The sequence below is a fragment of the Conger conger genome, chromosome 13 (genome assembly GCF_963514075.1).
Source record: "Conger conger chromosome 13, fConCon1.1, whole genome shotgun sequence".
NCBI classification, from domain to species: domain Eukaryota; kingdom Metazoa; phylum Chordata; class Actinopteri; order Anguilliformes; family Congridae; genus Conger; species Conger conger.
Window position 1 is genome coordinate 41,126,543 of NC_083772.1, and position 20,516 is coordinate 41,147,058.

At 44.2% G+C, this 20,516-nt stretch overlaps 1 protein-coding gene across 6 annotated transcripts; it reads left to right on the forward strand.

Annotated features, from left to right (window-relative positions):
* The first annotated feature begins 4,597 nt into the window (after positions 1–4,597).
* Positions 4,598–18,946, forward strand: zgc:112083 (uncharacterized protein LOC550461 homolog). 6 transcript variants are annotated; one of them, XM_061218499.1, is made up of 11 exons: positions 4,598–5,124; positions 5,979–6,044; positions 7,058–7,289; positions 8,105–8,331; positions 8,966–9,077; positions 10,133–10,285; positions 12,131–12,205; positions 13,346–13,466; positions 13,988–14,126; positions 15,669–15,793; positions 17,780–18,946. In XM_061218499.1, exons 3-11 carry the CDS (start codon positions 7,136–7,138, stop codon positions 18,213–18,215), a joined length of 1,542 nt encoding a protein of 513 aa, XP_061074483.1. In that variant the 5' UTR covers positions 4,598–5,124; positions 5,979–6,044; positions 7,058–7,135; the 3' UTR covers positions 18,216–18,946. The 6 variants fall into 6 exon arrangements, with proteins under 6 accessions (XP_061074483.1, XP_061074482.1, XP_061074480.1 ...); XM_061218498.1 differs by lacking the exon at positions 4,598–5,124 and having other exon boundaries at positions 5,828–6,044; XM_061218496.1 differs by lacking the exon at positions 4,598–5,124 and having other exon boundaries at positions 5,831–6,075.
* Positions 18,947–20,516: the final 1,570 nt, after the last annotated feature.

Sequence of the window (20,516 nt, forward strand, 5' to 3'; positions counted from 1 at the left end):
TTTTGTTCCTTGTACAAGTTGTCCATCTGAAAGGTCCTGGCTCTCAGACGGTGAGGTATGGCGTGGGCCCAAATGCAGGAGGACCGGGCGAAGTCAGGAGTGGGGTGAACGAGCAAAGTATTAAATGTCAAAACAAAAGAACAAAAACCACAGGGAAGAAAAAACAAGGGGTGCAGGAGAAACTCGAGAGAGGACCCCTGCTGGTACTCCTCCACCCATTCTTCTGCTCCTCCCCTACTGCGGGATCTTTTGTATGGCCAAATAGGAAATCCACTAAAGGGCCTACGAGATTGTACAATTAGGTCAAATTGAGCCTGTGCTTCAAGACAATCTCTGGTAACAGAGCCTGTAACCTGTCCTTCCTCTACCCTATGAATAGCTTCTTGTCGGACCCTTAGCAAAGACAAAGACGAGTTGCTGTGCACTAAGCATTTCAGCTCCATACGTAATGCAGGGTCACATACATTTTCACAGATGTGGGAACACAACCTGGAGATCAGGGATAGCACTACCGTTGGCTTTCTACAGCTTGCCATGACAGCATGTGAAAGGACTTCTGTCACCTATCAGCTGTTGGAGTACAACAAAGCACTGTAAGCAACCATACATTTCAGAGAGAACCTTTACAATCTCTTACCCCCATGGGCAGATACTCAATTTCTGGTCCCAAGATGGTCATAAATAAAGAGGGCGCTCTTTTGGGCAGAAATGTAACGCCTGACCTCACCCACTCCTCCGCGGTGATGCCCCACGGGGAATTTCGGGCCTCTTGTGATGAACACAGTCTGTTCCCTCGGGGTTGCATCAGACAGCGAGACGCTGGCTGCTGAAGGCCCGGGAGGAGATGCTCTGGAGAGACGAGTGTTTTCAACAAGTAGCTGCTGCACCTGCTCCCTGTAGCTCCTCCTCCGTGTGGTCCCTCAGGTCCTTCTGTGCCAACCACTGTTCTTTCCTGCCAAACCAAAACCCAAGCATTCAGATGTTGTCTAATCACTTCCAACTATGAAAATGCGCAACAAGCACTTAAAGGAATACACCAACATTTTGGGAAATATACCTTTTTTCTGACTTACCCAGATGTTTGATTTCATGTTCATTTTTGCGCATTCACTAGCTCAGTTTCCATGTTAGCATAACGTGTTAGCTCAGCATAAAGACTTGAAGACTATAGGAGACAATAGCCTTCAAAGTGAAGAAATACACCTTACAGCAACTCCGAAGCTGTCTTATTTACATGAGGTATCACAGGGTCCTCATCGCATTTGTCCCTGTGTCCAGTTTGCACTTGATGTACGTCACTCTGGTTAAGAGCGTCTGCTAAATGTCTGTAATGTAATGTAATGTGTATGTGAAATACACGTGCGGGAAAATTTTTTTGGTAAAAACAAGAGACGTTATTTTCGGAAAAGTTAGAACTATAACCGCTGAACACACATGTATTCTTACGTCTTTCGCTGCTTGAGCGGTATTTAGCACATTTAGAGATTTCCATTTCCTGGAAAAAGATTTCAGAGACATCAGATCAGATGTCAATGTGTACCAGTGAGCGTGTATGCTGATCAAATGTCTGTCAATTTTCTGTTCCCTTCCAAATCAACGTCTTTCACGCAGCAGTGCACATTCTTCCCCTCTTTGACGTCAGTCAAATCGACTCCCCGCCATTCAAAAATCCCCCGAAAGATTTGTTTCACTCACATATACGTCATATCATGGAAGCGAGTGCTGCTCTAACTTCTGTTTCATGTTGCCTTTAAAGAAGACAAAACCTGCAAATTACATCAGATTGTGGTGCTCTCTAGGGGCTTGTAGGACTATGCCACACTTTAGTTGAGCCTGGGGGTAAGGGTAACTGTAAACAGGGAATCCAGCACAGTTAGCAAGTTAATGATGACAACCAATCCAGCTAGACACCCCCTCAGAGGAATAATATTAAAGTGATTTAGGGCGCTTCTGAGAAATTAGTCGCTAAATAATGCCAATAAGGTTACAAATGTCCTAACCAATGTCCAACCTTGCCTTGATATGTTTGCTAACCGTTGCTAAGGTTCCCAAATATGAAAAATGAAGACCTTTGTACTCAGTTTATGACTGAGTAGGTCATTGGCGGACCAAGTTTTATGAACATCCTGTTTTAAGATGAGCAAACATTGTCATGGCTTTAAGAAGAAGAAATAAGGCTGCAAGAAATAAGGCTTTTGATCAGGCTAAAACAATCCAATCTAATATCTGTCCAAAGCATCATATTATTATTATTATTATTATTATTATTATTATTATTATTATTATTATTATTATTATGTTAAGAAAAAAAAGATAGCTTTTCAAGAATTATTTCCAGGTACTCTTGATTTTATTCCCAAAAATATTTTTCACAATCTTGAAAAAAACCCTCTCAATCATCCTCAGTTGACTCCTCATACACATGTATTTTTCTCACCATTTTCTACTGATTCTGGCAACTTTGTGGTTTGTAAATGTACTTATGTTGTTCTACAGCCCTACCTAGTGTTTGCATTTGGTACTTCCAAACAGAGCCACCAGGACTGCAGTATCTCATAATTACTTCCCATCAGAAAACTGGCAACAGCTTGAGATGATCTTGATGACCTTTCAGTCCTATTGGTATCAGGTATTTTAATGTGCAGTGTCTCATTTTCTCTGTGATTACTTCATCTTGTCCTGTAATTCAGAAAGTACAGTATTCCATTATAAAACCAGAGGAGAATGGCCTGCCATAGTTTTAGTTTAATACCATTTCCTTTTCATTATTATTTTTTCAAATTGAAATGTATTGTGTTCTTTTGACCTGTATAGTCTTATATCAGAAGTCATTGTTACATAAATTATTGTCAGCTCTTGGAAACTGCCAATGAGCACAGAAGAAATAAGGAAGACCTCATTGTGTGATGTGATAAAGAAGCCTGCTGACTGATTTACCTGCAAAGAGTCAAGTAGCTTGCTGGCTGACCCCTGTGTACAGGTTACTGTTGGAGAGAATCCTATCCCAGCATACATTGGGCGAAAGGCAGGAATACACCCTGGTCGTCAGTCCATCGCAGGGCACACACACCATTCACTCACACACTCATACCCACAGGCAATTTAGACTCTCCAATCAGCCTAACCTGCATGTCTTTGGACTGTGGGAGGAAACCGGAGTACCCGGAGGAAACCCACGCAGACACGGGGAGAACATGCAAACTCCACACAGAGAGGCCCCAGCCGACTGAGATTCGAACCCAGGACCTCCTTGCTGTGAGGCGGCAGTGCTACCCACTGCACCATCCAATGCCGCCCAGGAGAGAATATTCCAGCTAATTTCAAAAATTGGAAAAGGAACTATAATGAGGGGCGACAGAGCCTCCCCATTATTTCTGGAAAAGTCATGTTCCATCATTTTATTTTTATATGGCAAAATAGTTTCAACGTGTTATGATCCAAGAATGGGCTTTTACTGCATGATGAAGTGGAGACACAGCATGATGCAGATGCAGCATGAACTGTTGCTGAACCACCGAAACAGGTTGTTTTCTCACGATGGTGCCATCCTCTGACTCATTGCCAGTGTGAGCTGAACTGGTAAACGAGCAGTTAACGTCTGCATTTCCAGATACAGGATACAGGATACAGTGTGTATTCTAAATGTCCCTGGTTCTGTTAGTCTAAATCTAAATGGATGCTGTATAGGGCACATCAAAACCGATGTTGTTGTTTGCATTAGTGTTTTCTTTCCTGAACGTTGGTTGTTTGGTCTTGCTTCTACTTTCTATTAACTTTCAGTCATCCCTCTTTCTTTAATCTGTGTTCTTTTTTCTGTTTATTTCCATGATTACATGAAAAATAACTTTTCAATGTGGTCTCACACTTTTGGACCCCACTGTACATACAACAGGCCATTGGCCGACTTGGGGCACTATTTAGATCAGGTCACTGCGTACAAACTTTTTATTATTATTGCCCAGCATTCCTTGCTACGTCCAGTATGGCTGTCAAATGTTAATTTCACCTCCAATCAATAGTGTTACGGTCCAATGTTCATTTCATTGTTATGCACATGTTCCAGTCACAAAGTATCTTCACTCCAAAAAAAAGTAATATCAGTTCATGCTTTTTCAGTTGGCAAAAAGTGATGAGCTCTGTGTATTAATAATACCATTTAAAATGTGGAAGTTATAAATTACAGATAAATGTAGGAATAAGGTGCTGGTCATGTAAAATTAATTTGGATAGAATGTGTATTCTAAGTGTCCTTTTGTTCGGTTAGTACAGAGGTCGGCAACGCTGGGTGTAAAGTAGCAATAAGGTGTGCTGCCTTTCGTTGTTACTCAGCACTTAATGGACCAATGAAAGCAGTTTGTTTGTTGAGTCTGAATCATTAGTTGAGATGCTCCTTTCTCAGTTATTCACATCTTGCAGACAGAAGGAATATTTTTTCACTAAAAACATTCCATATCAGCTCATGTTTCTTCAATGGCTTTTCAGCTCCCACCAGTTCCTCCTCTTGTAAATAAAACAAAATGATTACAAGTGCTGAACCTGAACGTGATTTAATGAATTTGGTTCATCGAAATGCATTTATTTAAAAAATCATGCATAGGGTACCTTATCGGGAATCTAACCCCGGTCCACGGTGTGCAACTGCAATGAACCGATGCCTGCAACAAGGTACGTTACTTTAGCCGTGTGCCACTGCGGCTCCTGAATTAGGTAGCTTGACAGAATTTTGGTTTACGGACGGGCTTTTAAGAAAATGGAGCATGAGATGGTTGAGGGAGGAAAAAAGAAAGAAAGAAAATACAAGCAAACTGTGTATTTAATGCTGGCCATGAGGTGGGGAAAATGTAAAGAAGGAGATTTGTGAGGTCAAAGCAGTGGAGCGGAATCGTAATCGTGGAGTGTCAGTCAAGGAAACAGCGAGACAAAGCGTTAAAAATGAAAGTACTTCATAATACAAGGTTACTATGCTTTGAAGGAAAAGCCTCCAGTGAAACGAATAAGTGGAGTTCCACTGTCAGGGGATGCAGATTGCTCTTGGAAGTGGAGAGAGCTACTGGGGTGAGGATGCTGAAAGCCACAGGGACGGAATGGAGCACGACAGTAGACCAGTGGAACAAGAGTTTCAGGGTGAGTTACCAGATCGGGTATTTTTTAGATTATGTTAGCTATAGGGTCAGGGCATATGAAAGGGTTCCACTTAGATGTTAGTGGTGTCAAGATTATGGATATGTGGCAGCAGTTTGTAGGAAATAGATTCATAGAAGTTGTGGGAAAGACGGGCGCACAGAGAAAGAATGTAGTTTACGGCCCGTAGCGTAGTGGTTAAGGTACATGACTGGGACCCGCGAGGCCGCTGACTCTCAACCCTGCATTGCTCCTGAGGAGGATTGTCTCCTGCTTAGTCTAATCAACTGTACGTCGCTCTGGCAAATGCCATTAATGTAAAACTAAAGATCAGGCTTGTGTGTTTTCACTGCGGTGAAAATCATAAAGTGGATGCAAAGGAGTGTGAGAAAGGGAGGTGCAGAGTGAGGTTGAATGGACAAGAGCAAAGGAGAAAATGATTTACGCTGAAGCAACAAACAAAGTGAGGGCTGAAAAGGGAACGTGTGGAAAGAACAGGACAGAGCTAGGACAGTGACAATAGAGCAAGGAGGACACAGACAAAGCATAAATATGGATAGAAGAAGTGTTTTTAGCGTTTATTACGATGGTCCTTAATTGTGCTAATGAGATTGTCAAGAAAACAGGGAGGATTAAGATGGTGGTGCATGCAGGTAAAGACATTTTTGGGGGGACGAGATCCAGGGAATTTTATAGAAAGGGTTTTGTGGGAGTCAGATAATAGATGTGGAATAGAAATTGATGTGGGTTTAGGGATGGGAATGTTATAGTATGTGTGTCGTTTTTTTATTATTATTATTTATTTAATTTTTTACATGCAGAAATTAATTAAACGATTATTTATTACGTACATCCAGTGGGTGGCGGTAATGCACTTCTGAGTTGTCAACCGCCGTGAAACAAAACTAAAGAGGAAGCAGAAGGTACGTGAGCATCATCTATGCACGTAAGACTGTAAGTATGGATTGTTTTGACTAAATAACGATATTATGATATACTTGGCGAAATTATGTCAGAAATACTCGCTAGTTGTAATTACGAAACACCTGTCGTTACCGAAGCCAGTGTTTCGTCCAAAACAAAATCACAATGTGTTAAAGCTTCATTGGCATAACACAACAAGACCTTCGTTTCAGATGAAACGTCAGACTTCGTTGTGAACTTCTAATCCACAGCCACAGTGGTCAGTGGCTAGCCTTAGCTGACTGGCTCTTTGCTGCTAGGCTAACTTATATCACGGCTTCCTATGTTAAATGAGCAAAAGGGAAACTGAAAGTGTCTGTGAAGTAGCAAACCAGACAGTGTTAGCCTAATCAGCTAACTAAATAACGTTCTGTTCGTGTTTGGGTCAACGTCTTTCTTGAATATGCGAGCATGTGTAACATTAGTCGCGGTCGCTAATCGCCATATAGCTCTAGCTAGCTACATTTGAACACCAATTACGTTTGTAGCTAATTGGCTTGTTTGTGTCCTACGTTTCACATTTATCTTTTACCCGCCTACTTCTGGCCAACCAAGTTAACTTTATTAATCAAGGTGTAGCTAGCTAGTTAGACAGCTAATGAATTTCCAATGGAGCTAACTTAGCTTGCCCTCGACGGTTTATTTTGTAGCTAGGTAACATTAGCTAACTTGTTAGTGGACGTGATCTGCTTTTCACCAAAGCAACCAGGAAACCAAAATTTATGCCGAGAATGGAAATGTTCACTTCAAACGCACATCAATTGAGGCAGCATTTTTTATATTCTGTGTAACAATGTGAAATGCAGTTTCAAATATTGTAAACGTAGAAGTTGTATGTAAGTTAGTCTCAGGGACAGACTGTCTTCCCGAGCTAGACTAGGTTAATACTGGTTGGATTATGTTTAGATAATTATTAAAAAATAATACATATAGCCAATATATTTCTGATCGCCTTACATTTATTTATTCACAGGTATTGGATTGACTAGCTATGTCGGTCAGTCCCTGAGCGTACGGGTAGCTAGCTCCAGTGACATTCCGCGGAGTCACCATGTCAAGGAAGAAGAAGAACCTGTCTGACCTGGTGGTGGCATGTGAATGGGGGCCGTGCACGTTCAAGGGCAGGACCATGGAGGAGGTTTGCGACCACATGTCGGTGCACTTGAAGGAGCACCTGGGCGACGGGGACGCCATGGAGGAATTGGGTGGGTCCAAGGCTGTAACGTTATTCAAACGGCATACATTACATTACATTACTTTAAATTAATGGCAATTTGCAGACGCTCTTATCCAGAGCGACGTACAAGAAAGTGCATACCCATAACCAGGGATAAGTGCGCAGAAAGACCCTACGATCTTCACGGCCGTGCCATTACTGTTGCTTGCTGTGCAACATTAAGGGCAGTGCCTTAATCATTTGTTATTTAGATGACGCTTTTATCCAATATGACTTACAGTTGATTAGACTAAGCAGGGGACAATCCCCCTGGAACAAGGCCAGCACAGCTCTTGACTGCCTCCTTCAAAAGTCAAGTAGAACTTTGTTGTGTTCCATTTGACCAACAGCTGCAAATAGACATTCCAGAAAAGGGAGGAAGAAAGAGACTGATAAAAAAAGGAGAGAAAGACAAGGGAGGAAGAAAGAGAAGGACTGTAGGGTTACACCTGAGCTCTGTGGTCCTGATCAGACCTGGGACAAATGCTTTCCTATGCTTTAACAAGCTTGTCTGGTGTATTATGACCTATGAAATATTCTCAAAAAGTGCAGACCCTGCCTTCTGGTCCTCTTGGCTGGCTCACTCACACCAGTCAAGATCAATCCAGCACAGAAATGTATTTGAATCCCAAATGCAAATGCGTATTCGACACAGATTGCCGAGTTAGCTGAATAACTGCACGTAGGAAAGCCTGGGACCGTTCTTTACTTAAGTCCATGTTCCAGATATGGGAGGGTTGTGGGTTTCACTGCAGTTATCCAGCCTGAGCTGACGTACGGTGTCCCCCCCCCCCCCGCCCCCAGATGACTTCCCCTGCCTGTGGGAGGGCTGTGAGTTCCTGGCCATGGGCAGCCCGGACGAGCTGATGGTGCACGTGCTCTTCCACGTCTTCCACAGCAAGCTCAAGTTCATCGGCACGCGGCTGCTGCAGTCGCACCCAGAGCTGCCCAGCTGCACCCAGGACCTGCACAGCAACAACCTGGTGCCCGAGCTGTCCGAGAGGTTCGCCTGCCTGTGGGAGCACTGCGACGTGAGTGTGGGCGTGCGCTTTTACCGCGTTTCTGCGCTTTTACCGCGTTTCTGCGCTTTTACGGCGTTTCTGCGCTTTTACGGCGTTTCTGCGCTTTTACGGCGTTTCTGCGCTTCGACTGCGTTTCTGCGCTTTTACTGCGTTTCTGCCCGTTACCGTGCACCCTGAGTAAACGTGTCGGTTCCATAGCACGGGGGAGGGATGTAAATGCCGCAGAATTATCACACACTCGGAATTCGTAACGGAGCTAACTTAGCGGTGTTACGTGAGCCGTTTTTATCCAAGCAGCAAGCAGTCGTGTCAAAATTTACGGGGGGGTTGTATACAACACGGCAATGTTCCTTTGCATCGTAGTGTGACTGCGCACGTGCATGTTTACTGTGTTCATCGTTTACCGTGCGCCCTGACTAAATGCATTGTACTGGGGAGGGATGTAAATGCTGTAGAATTATCACACACTAGGAACAGGGCTTTTTTATCTCATCTTTGGGGCAGAAACTTTTGCCTGTTCTTGTGTTTGTTTGTTTGTTTTGCTGTTTTGTTTTAGGTGGGCTGAAATAAGGTTGGTTTGTCTGTGCTGTGTGTAGCGGCGAGTTCTCGCCGTGCGTGGTGACGCCGAACCCTTCTGTTTCAGAGCACGTTTAATAACCCGGAGTGGTTCTACCGCCACGTGGACATGCACGCCCACTGCACCGAGATGCAGCCCCTGCCTGACCAGCAGCAGGTGCTCTTCTGCAGCTGGAGAGGTACGCACAACCAGGGACGAGATCCGCCAGAGTGTCTGTCGTCTCCTCCGTGTTCCCCACGACCGCCTTCTGAGGCTCTGTGTGTGTGCTTCTAGCTAGGTGACATCATACAGTTTAACAAAATGTATGGGGGGGCCTGTAGTGTAGTGGTTAAGGTACATGACTGGGACAGGCACGGTTGGTGGTTCGAATCCCAGTGTAGCTACAATAATATCCGCAAAGCCGTTGTGCCCTTGAGCAAGGCCATTAACCCTGCATTGCTCCAGGGGAGGATTGTCTCCTGCTTAATCTAATCAATCTACGGTGCTCTGGATAAAGGCATCTGCCAAATGCCAATAATGTAATGTAATGTAACAAGGGCACACAGTGTCACTGTTGCGTAGCACTAGCTCCCCCTTGTGGAGAATCTTCAGCCTGCAGTGACACTGAGTGACTGATGTTTCGCAGGCTGAAGATTAGCCAGGTAGTTCAACTGTCTTGTTCAACTAGCCAAACTAGTCTAGCTAATGCCAATGTGTTTCAGTCATTTTTATGAGTACAAATTAGCTGTACAAATGAGCTCGCTAGCTGACTGGCTGTTACATAGCACTAGCTCCCCCTTGTGGAGAATCGTCAGCCTGCAGTGACTGAGTGACTGACTGACTGATGTTTAGCAGGCTGAAGATTCTCCAGAAGGGGGAGCTAGTGCTGTGTAACAGTGGTGCTTTGTATGGATGACACTGTACTTGTTAGAATGTACTTAGTTACAAGCCAGGTCCGTGAGCTGCTTTGCATCTAACAAGTCATGTCTGTTAGCACCTTTTATCCTAAATGGTAATTTCACAGCGAGAGAGCAGGGACTGTTGGAGACTTGCTTAGCATCAATAATTTCAATAATAATACATTTTATTTAGAGCGCCCAGAGACACTTTACAGAAGAAGACCCTTACACAAATTCAAAGAAAAGAAGAAAAAAAAAAAAAAAGATCAAATGAAATATACTAAAAATAAGTAATAATATGGGGTTTTGGAAAAGGAGGTGAAACGTTTCTGCGCTGTGCCGTTGTCCCGCTCAGGCTGCGACGCCTTCTTCAAGGTGAAGTACCGTCTGCGGGAGCACCTGCGCACGCACACGCAGGAGCGGCTGGTGGCCTGCCCCACCTGCGGCTGCATGTTCTCCAGCAACACCAAGTTCTTCGACCACATCCACCGCCAGGCCGAGCCGGAGGGTGGGCACTGCTCCACACCGACTCAGCTCTGTCTGGATCTCCATTCAGCTCTGTCTGGATCTCCATTCAGCTCTGTCTGGATCTCCACTCAGCTCTGTCTGGATCTCCATTCAGCTCTGTCTGGATCTCCATTCAGCTCTGTCTGGATCTCCATTCAGCTCTGTCTGGATCTCCATTCAGCTCTGTCTGGATCTCCATTCAGTTCTGTCTGGATCTCCACTCAGCTCTGTCTGGATCTCCATTCAGCTCTGTCTGGATCTCCATTCAGTTCTGTCTGGATCTCCATTCAGTTCTGTCTGGATCTCCATTCAGCTCTGTCTGGATCTCCATTCAGTTCTGTCTGGATCTCCATTCAGTTCTGTCTGGATCTCCATTCAGCTCTGTCTGGATCTCCATTCAGCTCTGTCTGGATCTCCATTCAGTTCTGTCTGGATCTCCATTCAGCTCTGTCTGGATCTCCATTCAGTTCTGTCTGGATCTCCATTCAGCTCTGTCTGGATCTCCATTCAGCTCTGTCTGGATCTCCATTCAGCTCTGTCTGGATCTCCATTCAGCTCTGTCTGGATCTCCATTCAGCTCTGTCTGGATCTCCATTCAGCTCTGTCTGGATCTCCATTCAGCTCTGTCTGGATCTCCATTCAGTTCTGTCTGGATCTCCATTCAACACTGAATCTAGTCCAGGACAGGGATTCATCTTTGTCTGCTAAACTGGGTCAAAATGTTTGAAACGCAGGCTACAGCATTAGCATATGATGTATGCCATATATGGCACAGGCTACAGCATTATCATATGATGTATGTCATATATAGCACAGGTTACAGCATTAGCATATGATGTATGTCATATATAGCACAGGCTACAGCATTAGCATATGATGTATGTCATATATAGCACAGGCTACAGCATTAGCATATGATTTATGCCATATATAGCACAGGCTACAGCATAAGCATATGATGTATGCCATATATAGCACAGGCTACAGCATTAGCATATGATGTATGCCATATATAGCACAGGCTACAGCATTAGCATATGATGTATGCCATATATAGCACAGGCTACAGCATTAGCATATGATTTATGCCATATATAGCACAGGCTACAGCATTAGCATATGATGTATGTCATATATAGCACAGGCTACAGCATTAGCATATGATGTATGCCATATATAGCACGGGCTACAGCATTAGCATATGATGTATGTCATATATAGCACGGGCTACAGCATTAGCATATGATTTATGCCATATATAGCACAGGCTACAGCATTAGCATATGATGTATGCCATATATAGCACAGGCTACAGCATTAGCATATGATGTATGCCATATATAGCACAGGCTACAGCATTAGCATATGATGTATGCCATATATAGCACAGGCTACAGCATTAACACATGATGTATGTCATATATAGCACAGGCTACAGCATTAGCATATGATGTATGTCATATATAGCACAGGCTACAGCATTAGCATATGATGTATGTCATATATAGCACAGGCTACAGCATTAGCATATGATGTATGTCATATATAGCACAGGCTACAGCATTAGCATATGATGTATGTCATATATAGCACAGGCTACAGCATAAGCATATGATGTATGTCATATATAGCACAGGCTACAGCATTAGCATATGATGTATGTCATATATAGCACAGGCTACAGCATAAGCATATGATGTATGTCATATATAGCACAGGCTACAGCATTAGCATATGATGTATGTCATATATAGCACAGGCTACAGCATAAGCATATGATGTATGTCATATATAGCACAGGCTACAGCATAAGCATATGAGTGTGAAACGTGTTCTGTTTGTGCAGAGTCCTTTGTGTGTGAGCACTGTGATAAGCGCTTCGCCAACGAGAGGCTGCTGAGGGGACACGTCCGGCAGCACGGTGAGTACTGCACTGCGCAGTTCCCCTCTCCTGCACCCCTGCACTGCTTTCCTGCTCCCCTGCACTGCTCTCCTGCACCCCTGCACTGCTCTCCTGCTCCCCTGCACTGCTCTCCTGCACCCCTGCACTGCTCTCCTGCCCCCCTGCTCTCCTGCCCCCCTGCTCTCCTGCTCTCCTGCACCCCTGCACTGCTCTCCTGCCCCCCTGCTCTCCTGCTCTCCTGCTCAAAGCTCAAATTGTACAGAGGCTAATAAATAAATGACAGGCTTTTGTCTAACATTATCCACCTCCTCCAAGCTTATGTTTTTTTGCAATATCTTCAATTTTTTGGGGGGAATTTCAGCCATTTCCACACAGGTTTATTTATGTGCAAATTCAGAATTCAGAAATCAGACCAAGGCTGATTTGTATTGCAGTTCTTAGAGTGTCATGTGTACAGTGTAGCTGATGTATGCAAATTGGTATTGGCATTCACTTGGTTGAGTGCTCTCACCAGATGGCACAATGAATTGAAACCCTCTTGGATGAATAGAAATATGCAATGAATAAACACATGCTATTTGTGAGGGGAAATGTCAACCCAGCTAACACAAAACATCATGATTTCTTCCATGTAGTGGCAATATTATAACATTCACAACACATTCCATTGTGTTAGTTATATACCTTTGCTTACCTAGTTACCCCTGTGCTTTACAGTAACATTGTGAGTGTGTTGTGCTAGCTGGTTACACAGCTTTCCTCTGCTTTCCAGTAACATCGTGTGTTTTGAGCTAGCTGGCTACATACCTATCTTTTGTGCTGTACAGTAACATTGTGAGTGTTTTGTGCTAGCAGGCTACTTACCTTTCCCCTGTGCTTTACAGTAACATTGAGTGTTTTGTGCTAGCAGGCTACTTACCTTTCCCCTGTGCTTTACAGTAACATTGAGTGTTTTGTGCTAGCAGGCTACTTACCTTTCCCCTGTGCTTTACAGTAACATTGAGTGTTTTGTGCTAGCTGGCTACATACCTATCTTTTGTGCTTTACAGTAACATTGAGTGTTTTGTGCTAGCTGGCTATTTACCTTTCCCCTGTGCTTTACAGTAACATTGAGTGTTTTGTGCTAGCTGGCTACATACTTCCCCCTGTGCTCTACAGTGAACCATATCAAGTGTCCGCTGTGCGACATGACCTGCACTTCCCTGGCCTCTCTGAAAACTCACATCAAGTTCCGGCACTGTGACGAGCGGCCCTTCCCCTGTGACTTCTGTGAGAGCAGGTGACTTCCTGCGACAGCCTCAGCGTCACGACCCCAGACGACACAAACCAGGCCGCTCAAAACCATACAGTCTTCAGCTGCAGCGTGAACACTGCCTACTGTCTATCTACACTTTCACTACAAATACCAGCTACTTCCTGCAATTAGAGAAACGGACACCCATTAAAACCCACCAAACCCGTGAGCTTGAAGACATGTCCAGTACAATGTAAAATATCACGCCTTCTGGGGATTTAGTATGTGGTAAAAATGATTTCAAGTAATAGAACAAACAATTTACAGAATGTTAACAGTGAACACTACCATTTTCACTGAGATATGACATTTGCAATAACATAACAGAAGTACAGGGTAAACTTTCATTTATATATATATTTTTAAAAAAAGCAAGTTAGAAAAAACACCCCATTTCATTGTATTTTAAATGTGTCCTACAATGAGGCATGTATTTATTGTCTTTCTATTTGCATGCTTGATCAGCTGGTGTTAAGCTGCAGGTTTTAACAACACTGCTTTCACAGCTTCAAGAACCAGCACGACCTGCGGAAGCACATGGAGACCCACAACGAGGGCGCCACCTTCCAGTGCACTGTGGAGGGCTGTGAATACTCCTCCCGCATGGCCCACACCATGAACCAGCACTACAAGAGAGTGCACGAGGTCAGCCACACGCACACACACACACACACACACACACACACACACACACACTCACACACACACTCACACACACATACACACACACACACACACTCACACACTCACACACACACACACACATACACACACACAGGGCATGGCCCACACCATGAACCAGCACTACAAGAGAGTGCACGAGGTCAGCCACGCACACACACACACACACACGCACGCACGCACGCACGCACACACGCACACACGCACACACACACACACACACACACACACACACACACACACACACACACACACACACATACACACACACAGGGCATGGCCCACACCATGAACCAGCACTACAAGAGAGTGCACGAGGTCAGCCACAAACACACATACACACACACACACACACACACACACACACACACACACACACACATACACACACACAGGGCATGGCCCACACCATGAACCAGCACTACAAGAGAGTGCACGAGGTCAGCCACGCACACACACACACACACACGCACGCACGCACGCACGCACGCACGCACGCTCGCTCACGCGCACGCGCACACGCACACGCACACGCACACGCACACGCACACTCACACTCACACACACACAGTGCACTACACACACACACACACACAGTGCACTACACACACACACACACAGTGCACTACACACACACACACACACACTCTCACACACACACACACACACACACACACAGTGCACTACACACACACACACTCATACACACACACACACACACACAGTGTGCCACACACACACACACACAGGGCGCCATACACACACACTACACACACACACACACACACACACAGTGCGCCACACACACACACACACAGGGCGCCACACACACACACACTACACACACACACACACACACACAGTGCCATTACGCCTGCTGCTCTGACCACAGATATGCCACGGCCTGGCTGTGGTTAAAAAGAGTACGATAGTCAGCCAGCTTACCTGATAAATAGTTAGCGTCAATAGAAAAGAGTACAATTGATTTTTTCCAAACTTTCATTAGGAAAATGAAGAAATTACATACAAACATGACTGTATAATATTTAAATAATAGATAATTCAGTAATAGGCCACTTCATCAAAGCGATTAAGAAACCTTTATCTTTGAGATTGTCTGGAGGAAAGTGAGACAGCCAGTAAAAGTGTACCTAAGAGATTTGATTCAGTTTAAAGTGGAAGGGTAGTCACAGAAAATATCGATCTAATTTAGTTTTTTACCGTTTACTGCTTTCGAGTATATTATTTTTGAAAGTGCCTTTGGTTAACAGAATTTCTTTCACACATGCCAAAGACTTGCACAGTATTGTACATCACTGAACACTAAATAAGCCCAGTGCGATATCACAAGGTTGTTTCCCAGCTGCTGGAAATTAGGCGTATTCATGCGTGGCATAATGTCTACTGATGGCTAATTGCTAATAACACTTTTTGCTCATTGATAAAATTTGCTTCATGTACAGTTGCATGCACGTCGTTGACATTGGCACCGTTTTTCTTCTGAAGGGTGACATGGTGTCTAAATACAAGTGCCATCTCTGTGACAAAACCTTCTCCTGGTGCTACACGCTCACGCTCCACCTGCGGAAGAAACACCAGCTCAAATGGCCCTCCGGACACTCCCGCTTCAGGTGTGACCGCCGCGCCCCGCGCCCGCCTCGTTAGCCACCGCTAACGCTGGATTCATACACGACCAGAATGACACGCTTTCAACCGAAAGCAGTGTCGCGCCTGTACGGCTCTGTTATTTTGCGGTCATACTTTGCAGTCATACTTTGACAGCCAGATGGACATTTGTTGTGATGGATAAGGCTACGCCAGGCTCCTCTATGTTCTCAAAAATGTAAACCTCAGCTGTTTGGCATTGTAAATGGTAAATGACTGGCATTTATATAGTGCCTTTATCCAAGGTGCTATACAATTGATGCTTCTCATTCACCCGTTCACAATTCATTCACCCATTCACATGCATTGTGTTCACAGCCCTTTGCCAAAGTAGAATGCAAATGCTTTCATTTTTGTCACACAGCCCTTGGCGTGAGGAAGTATGAATCAGGCTTAATCCTCTCCACTGCTTTTATCAGCCAGAAGCACCAATATGTAGCTTCCGTGTAATCAGCAGAAACGCAGTCTTGCAGCTGATTGGCTGTCTCAAAATCCAGTAGATATGAGAAGTAATGTTTTTTTTTTCTCGGGAGCATTTCATGTGGCCATTTTCAGCTTAACTTCCGCATCAGTGAAAGCCGATACACCTCATCGGATGATTGTTACTGCCCTCAAGAAATATTTACTCATTATTGATATGCCTTAATGCCCCACCCTCACTAATATGACTCACTGATATTTACATTTACATTTAGATTTTTGTCATTTGGCAGACGCTTTTAATCCAAAGCGACTTACAAGTGCATAGGTTCTACCATAAGTCAAAGCATCACATCCAGAACTAGGAAAATACACATGGAATGCTGTTCTAAACATAGTCGTCATCATAAGTCCAATATTTATTTATTTATTTATTTTATTTTTTTGGGGGGGATAGGGATATCAGAAAGGAGGGGCAGGGGAAATCAGGAGATATACTTTAAAACTAATGTTTTGAGTGATAGTGTGTCCATCCTTTGCTGTATTGTTGGTTAAAGGTACAATATGTAAGATGTTTGTGTTGAAACATTGTTAGAAGATCATTGTAAATCCCTTCCTATCATTGAGAAAGCTCACTGACATGTTGACTCACCCTCTGCCTGTGTTCATAGTCCTTAAATTCAGGTTTAGAAATATGCAGTTGACACACTGACACACTGTACCAAAACAACATATAGCTGAACAATAATTCAAGCTCATTGGTTGAAAATTGGTTCTAATCGCTACAGCCAATGGCAAATGGGAGTTTCAATGTCAGCGCGTCTGTGAACGCGCTGACATTGAAACTCCCAGTGTTACGGTTTGAGGGTGTTTGTTGCTGCGATTCCTCTCTTGACCGTTAGGAGTCCAAAATTACCTATTGTACCTTTAAACAGAGATTTACCTTTAATTTTGGAGGGGTTGATTCATTTTATCACTTCATCTGAATTGCTGCTTACGGGTATGGTTCACATGTTAAATTGTCCTCTGCTACCAAAATATCAAAGTTTAGAATGTATTTTCTCATAACATAATCAATTATGCTTTACTGTTACAGTGCTACTGAATAGGAAGTGAGGGTTATTTTATGAAATTATACCTTTTTCCAAAATGAATGTGGTAATTATTGTCAGCTAATGTGCCTGTCCACTAAAAGTACCATTTGCTTTTATGACGGCCATTACGGTTTTGTATGGGAGTTTCTGAATGCCCTTGTAGAGTAGGCTAAATGTTAATACCTTGAGCTTGGCAGATAGTTTGCCCCCAGGTGCCAATGTGTGAATAGTTAGCGTGCCTTTTACCGCGTACAGATAAGCTAACACAGAATGTCCTCACAACGTTACTGGAATGTTCCGGCACTGCATCCGGAACAATTTGTGACAGCCGAGTAGTATAGAGTAGTTGTAGAATACAAGCGATGTAACGGTAGTATACCAGCGATGCGTTTTCAACCGTGACGCGATGCGTTTTCAATCCCCCCCCCTCCACCGCAGGTACAAAGAGGACGAGGACGGGTACCTGCGGCTGAACATGGTGCGGTACGAGACGGTGGAGGTGACGGAGGAGATCATGAAGAACATGGCCAAGAAGCGCACCCCCAGGAAGGCCTCGGGCTCCGGCTGCGCCGCGGGCGGCCGGCCCAAACGGGCGGCCCCGTCCCCGGGGAACGTCCAGTGCGCCTCGCCCTCCCCCTGCTCTTCATCGTCCTCCTCCTCCTCCTGCTCCGCCGACTCCGAGTTCGCGGGCGCGGCCGCGCCGCCCGACCCCAAAGACGACGGCCCGTCCATGTACTGCGTCCTGAGCACCGTCACCGGGCTGGGGGACGCCGACGACGACGCGTCCCGGGACGCGGAGCTCCCCGGGGCCCCCTCGGGGGCCGTCAGGGCCCTCACCGAGGTGGCCCGGGGCCTGGGGATGGACGTGGTGTGACCCCCCCGAGCCCCCGATGTTAGCCCCACGTTAGCCTAGCGGGTCGCTCACTAGCGTTGCTGAGACTCTGTAGAGGCGTGGCAGTTTGTCACCAGAAGTGTTAACTACAGTATTAGGAAAATAGCGCGTGTCCAGGGAACCTTGTCTGGACACTTAACTCTGGCAAGTTAAATGAAATCTGTTAAACCCCCTGAAGGACACACCGGGAGTGTCTAAAACATGAAGTGCAGTTTGCGGGTAAAGCTTTCCTAAAGTTCACACAGCCAGTTTCTGTCATTGGGTTGTTTTTGTGGTGTGCGGACGCGTGCCGTTGGTGCAGAAGCGGCTTCTGCAGGTTCTTGGACCGGCGCGTCGCGCTGAAACGGCAGTATTCAAATACTCAGGTTTGAAGTTGAAGTTATGGTTTGAAACTCAAGTTCTGTGAATTGCTTTAAAGCTACTGACACAGTGATCCGAGGTTTTCCTTTTTGTTCGTGTGTCATTAGTTCATAAAGCCGTAACCTCGTTCTGTTATGTGAAGGTAATTTGCCTTGTTTAGTGTTGTTTTTATTGCCTAATTCAGAAAAGATGACTGACATTGTGTACATACAGCGCATTAGGGACCTGTACAGGACTCCTAGCAGTTTGACAGGCCTTAAAATGGTGATACTGAATACACTGCTGGACATTGAATTGTTTTTTTAATGCATCTGTTAAAACAAATCTAGTTAATAAATAGATTTTTAACTTCATCTTGTTATGAATGTACTATTTTTTTATTATTATTTATTTTTTTACAGAATGACTATTTATACAGAACCAGTCAAAAGTTTCTGCTTTTTCTGATCAATTATTTCCTATGTTTTGTCATCAAACAATTTACATGTGGTCAAAGTGCATTTTCTCAGGTATTTTTTATATATTTTGGTTTCACCATGTTGTAATTACAGCACTTTTTATACACAGCCCCCCATTTCAGTGCTCCTGACAAATTGACATCGTGTCAAATAAGAGTCATGTTTTATATTTGGCTGCATATCTTTTGCATGGTGTATTTGCTTGCATATCCTTTGCTTTCCTGATGTCTGGAACCTGTCAACATCACCGGAGTTTGGATAACTTGCTTTCAGGTTGTCTTGCAAGCGATACTGGAACTTCTTTGCATTTGAAAGGATCTCTGTGGGAACTGGGGGTGAGACTAGACGCAGCTGTCAATTACCCTGATACAGTACGGAGCACGTGTGTTGGCTAAATGGCTTTATGTAATCAAGGGTGTGACGTCTCAAACCAGCCTCAAACAACTGTGATGCCACCAGATATTCAGTAGATACTTAAATGATTGTTTCTCCTGAATAATATTTCCATTGAGCTCAACAGAAAAATAAGGAGCAACAGCCCTTGTAGTATCTACTGCATATATGGAAGCATTTGCTCCATACTGTACTCATCTTAATTCACAGGTTAATCTCATCCCACCCCCAAATTCCCACAGAGATACATTCAAATGCAAAGAGGTTTTGGTATCGCTTGGAAGACAACCTGAAAGTAAGATATCCAGATTCTGGTAATGGGTCACAGACATCAGGAAGTCAGTATATGCAACAAAACATGATTATTTTATTTAACATTATGTAAATTTCTCTGTCATCAAACTGCAAAGGCAGAAAAGGGCAAGGTGTGTCCAAACATTTGACTGGCACTGCATTTATGACTACAGAAAGGAAGCAAGCCTTTTCACGATGACTCAACAATTCACACCTGCGTATTTCGTTCCATAAAATATAAATATACCCTACATGAATATTAATATATTTCTGAATATGAGCAAAACCGATAAACCGGTGGGAATTGCTGAGCCATCATAAAAAGGTTGCTTGCCTCCTTTCTGTATGAATTGTACCTCCTTTTCCTTTAGTTGTGCAACTACCATACTACCATTAAATATCCTACAAGTTACATACGGGGATGTTGTGTAATCCACGTTTGCCATTGTGACGACGCAGAAACTTTCATTGTCGTGACCTCTCACGTTGCCTGAATTTTGTATCTGTAATATTGTAGTTGACTACAAGGAAATTAGTCAAGTACATTGCGTGGGCACCGGTAATGGATAGGCAAACACACTATCAGTTACGGTCATTGAGAGGTATTGAGTGTTATCCTTTGTGTACACAATAAATGCTTTGATATTTACGCTGTGCAGGTGCACATATCGCACCACTCTCCGTGAAGTTAAGTATATTATATAACAAAAAAACATACCAGCTGAGATGGTGTATGACTAATTCAAGAGGAACGTCCGCAGACTCTTTCCTCGTCGAA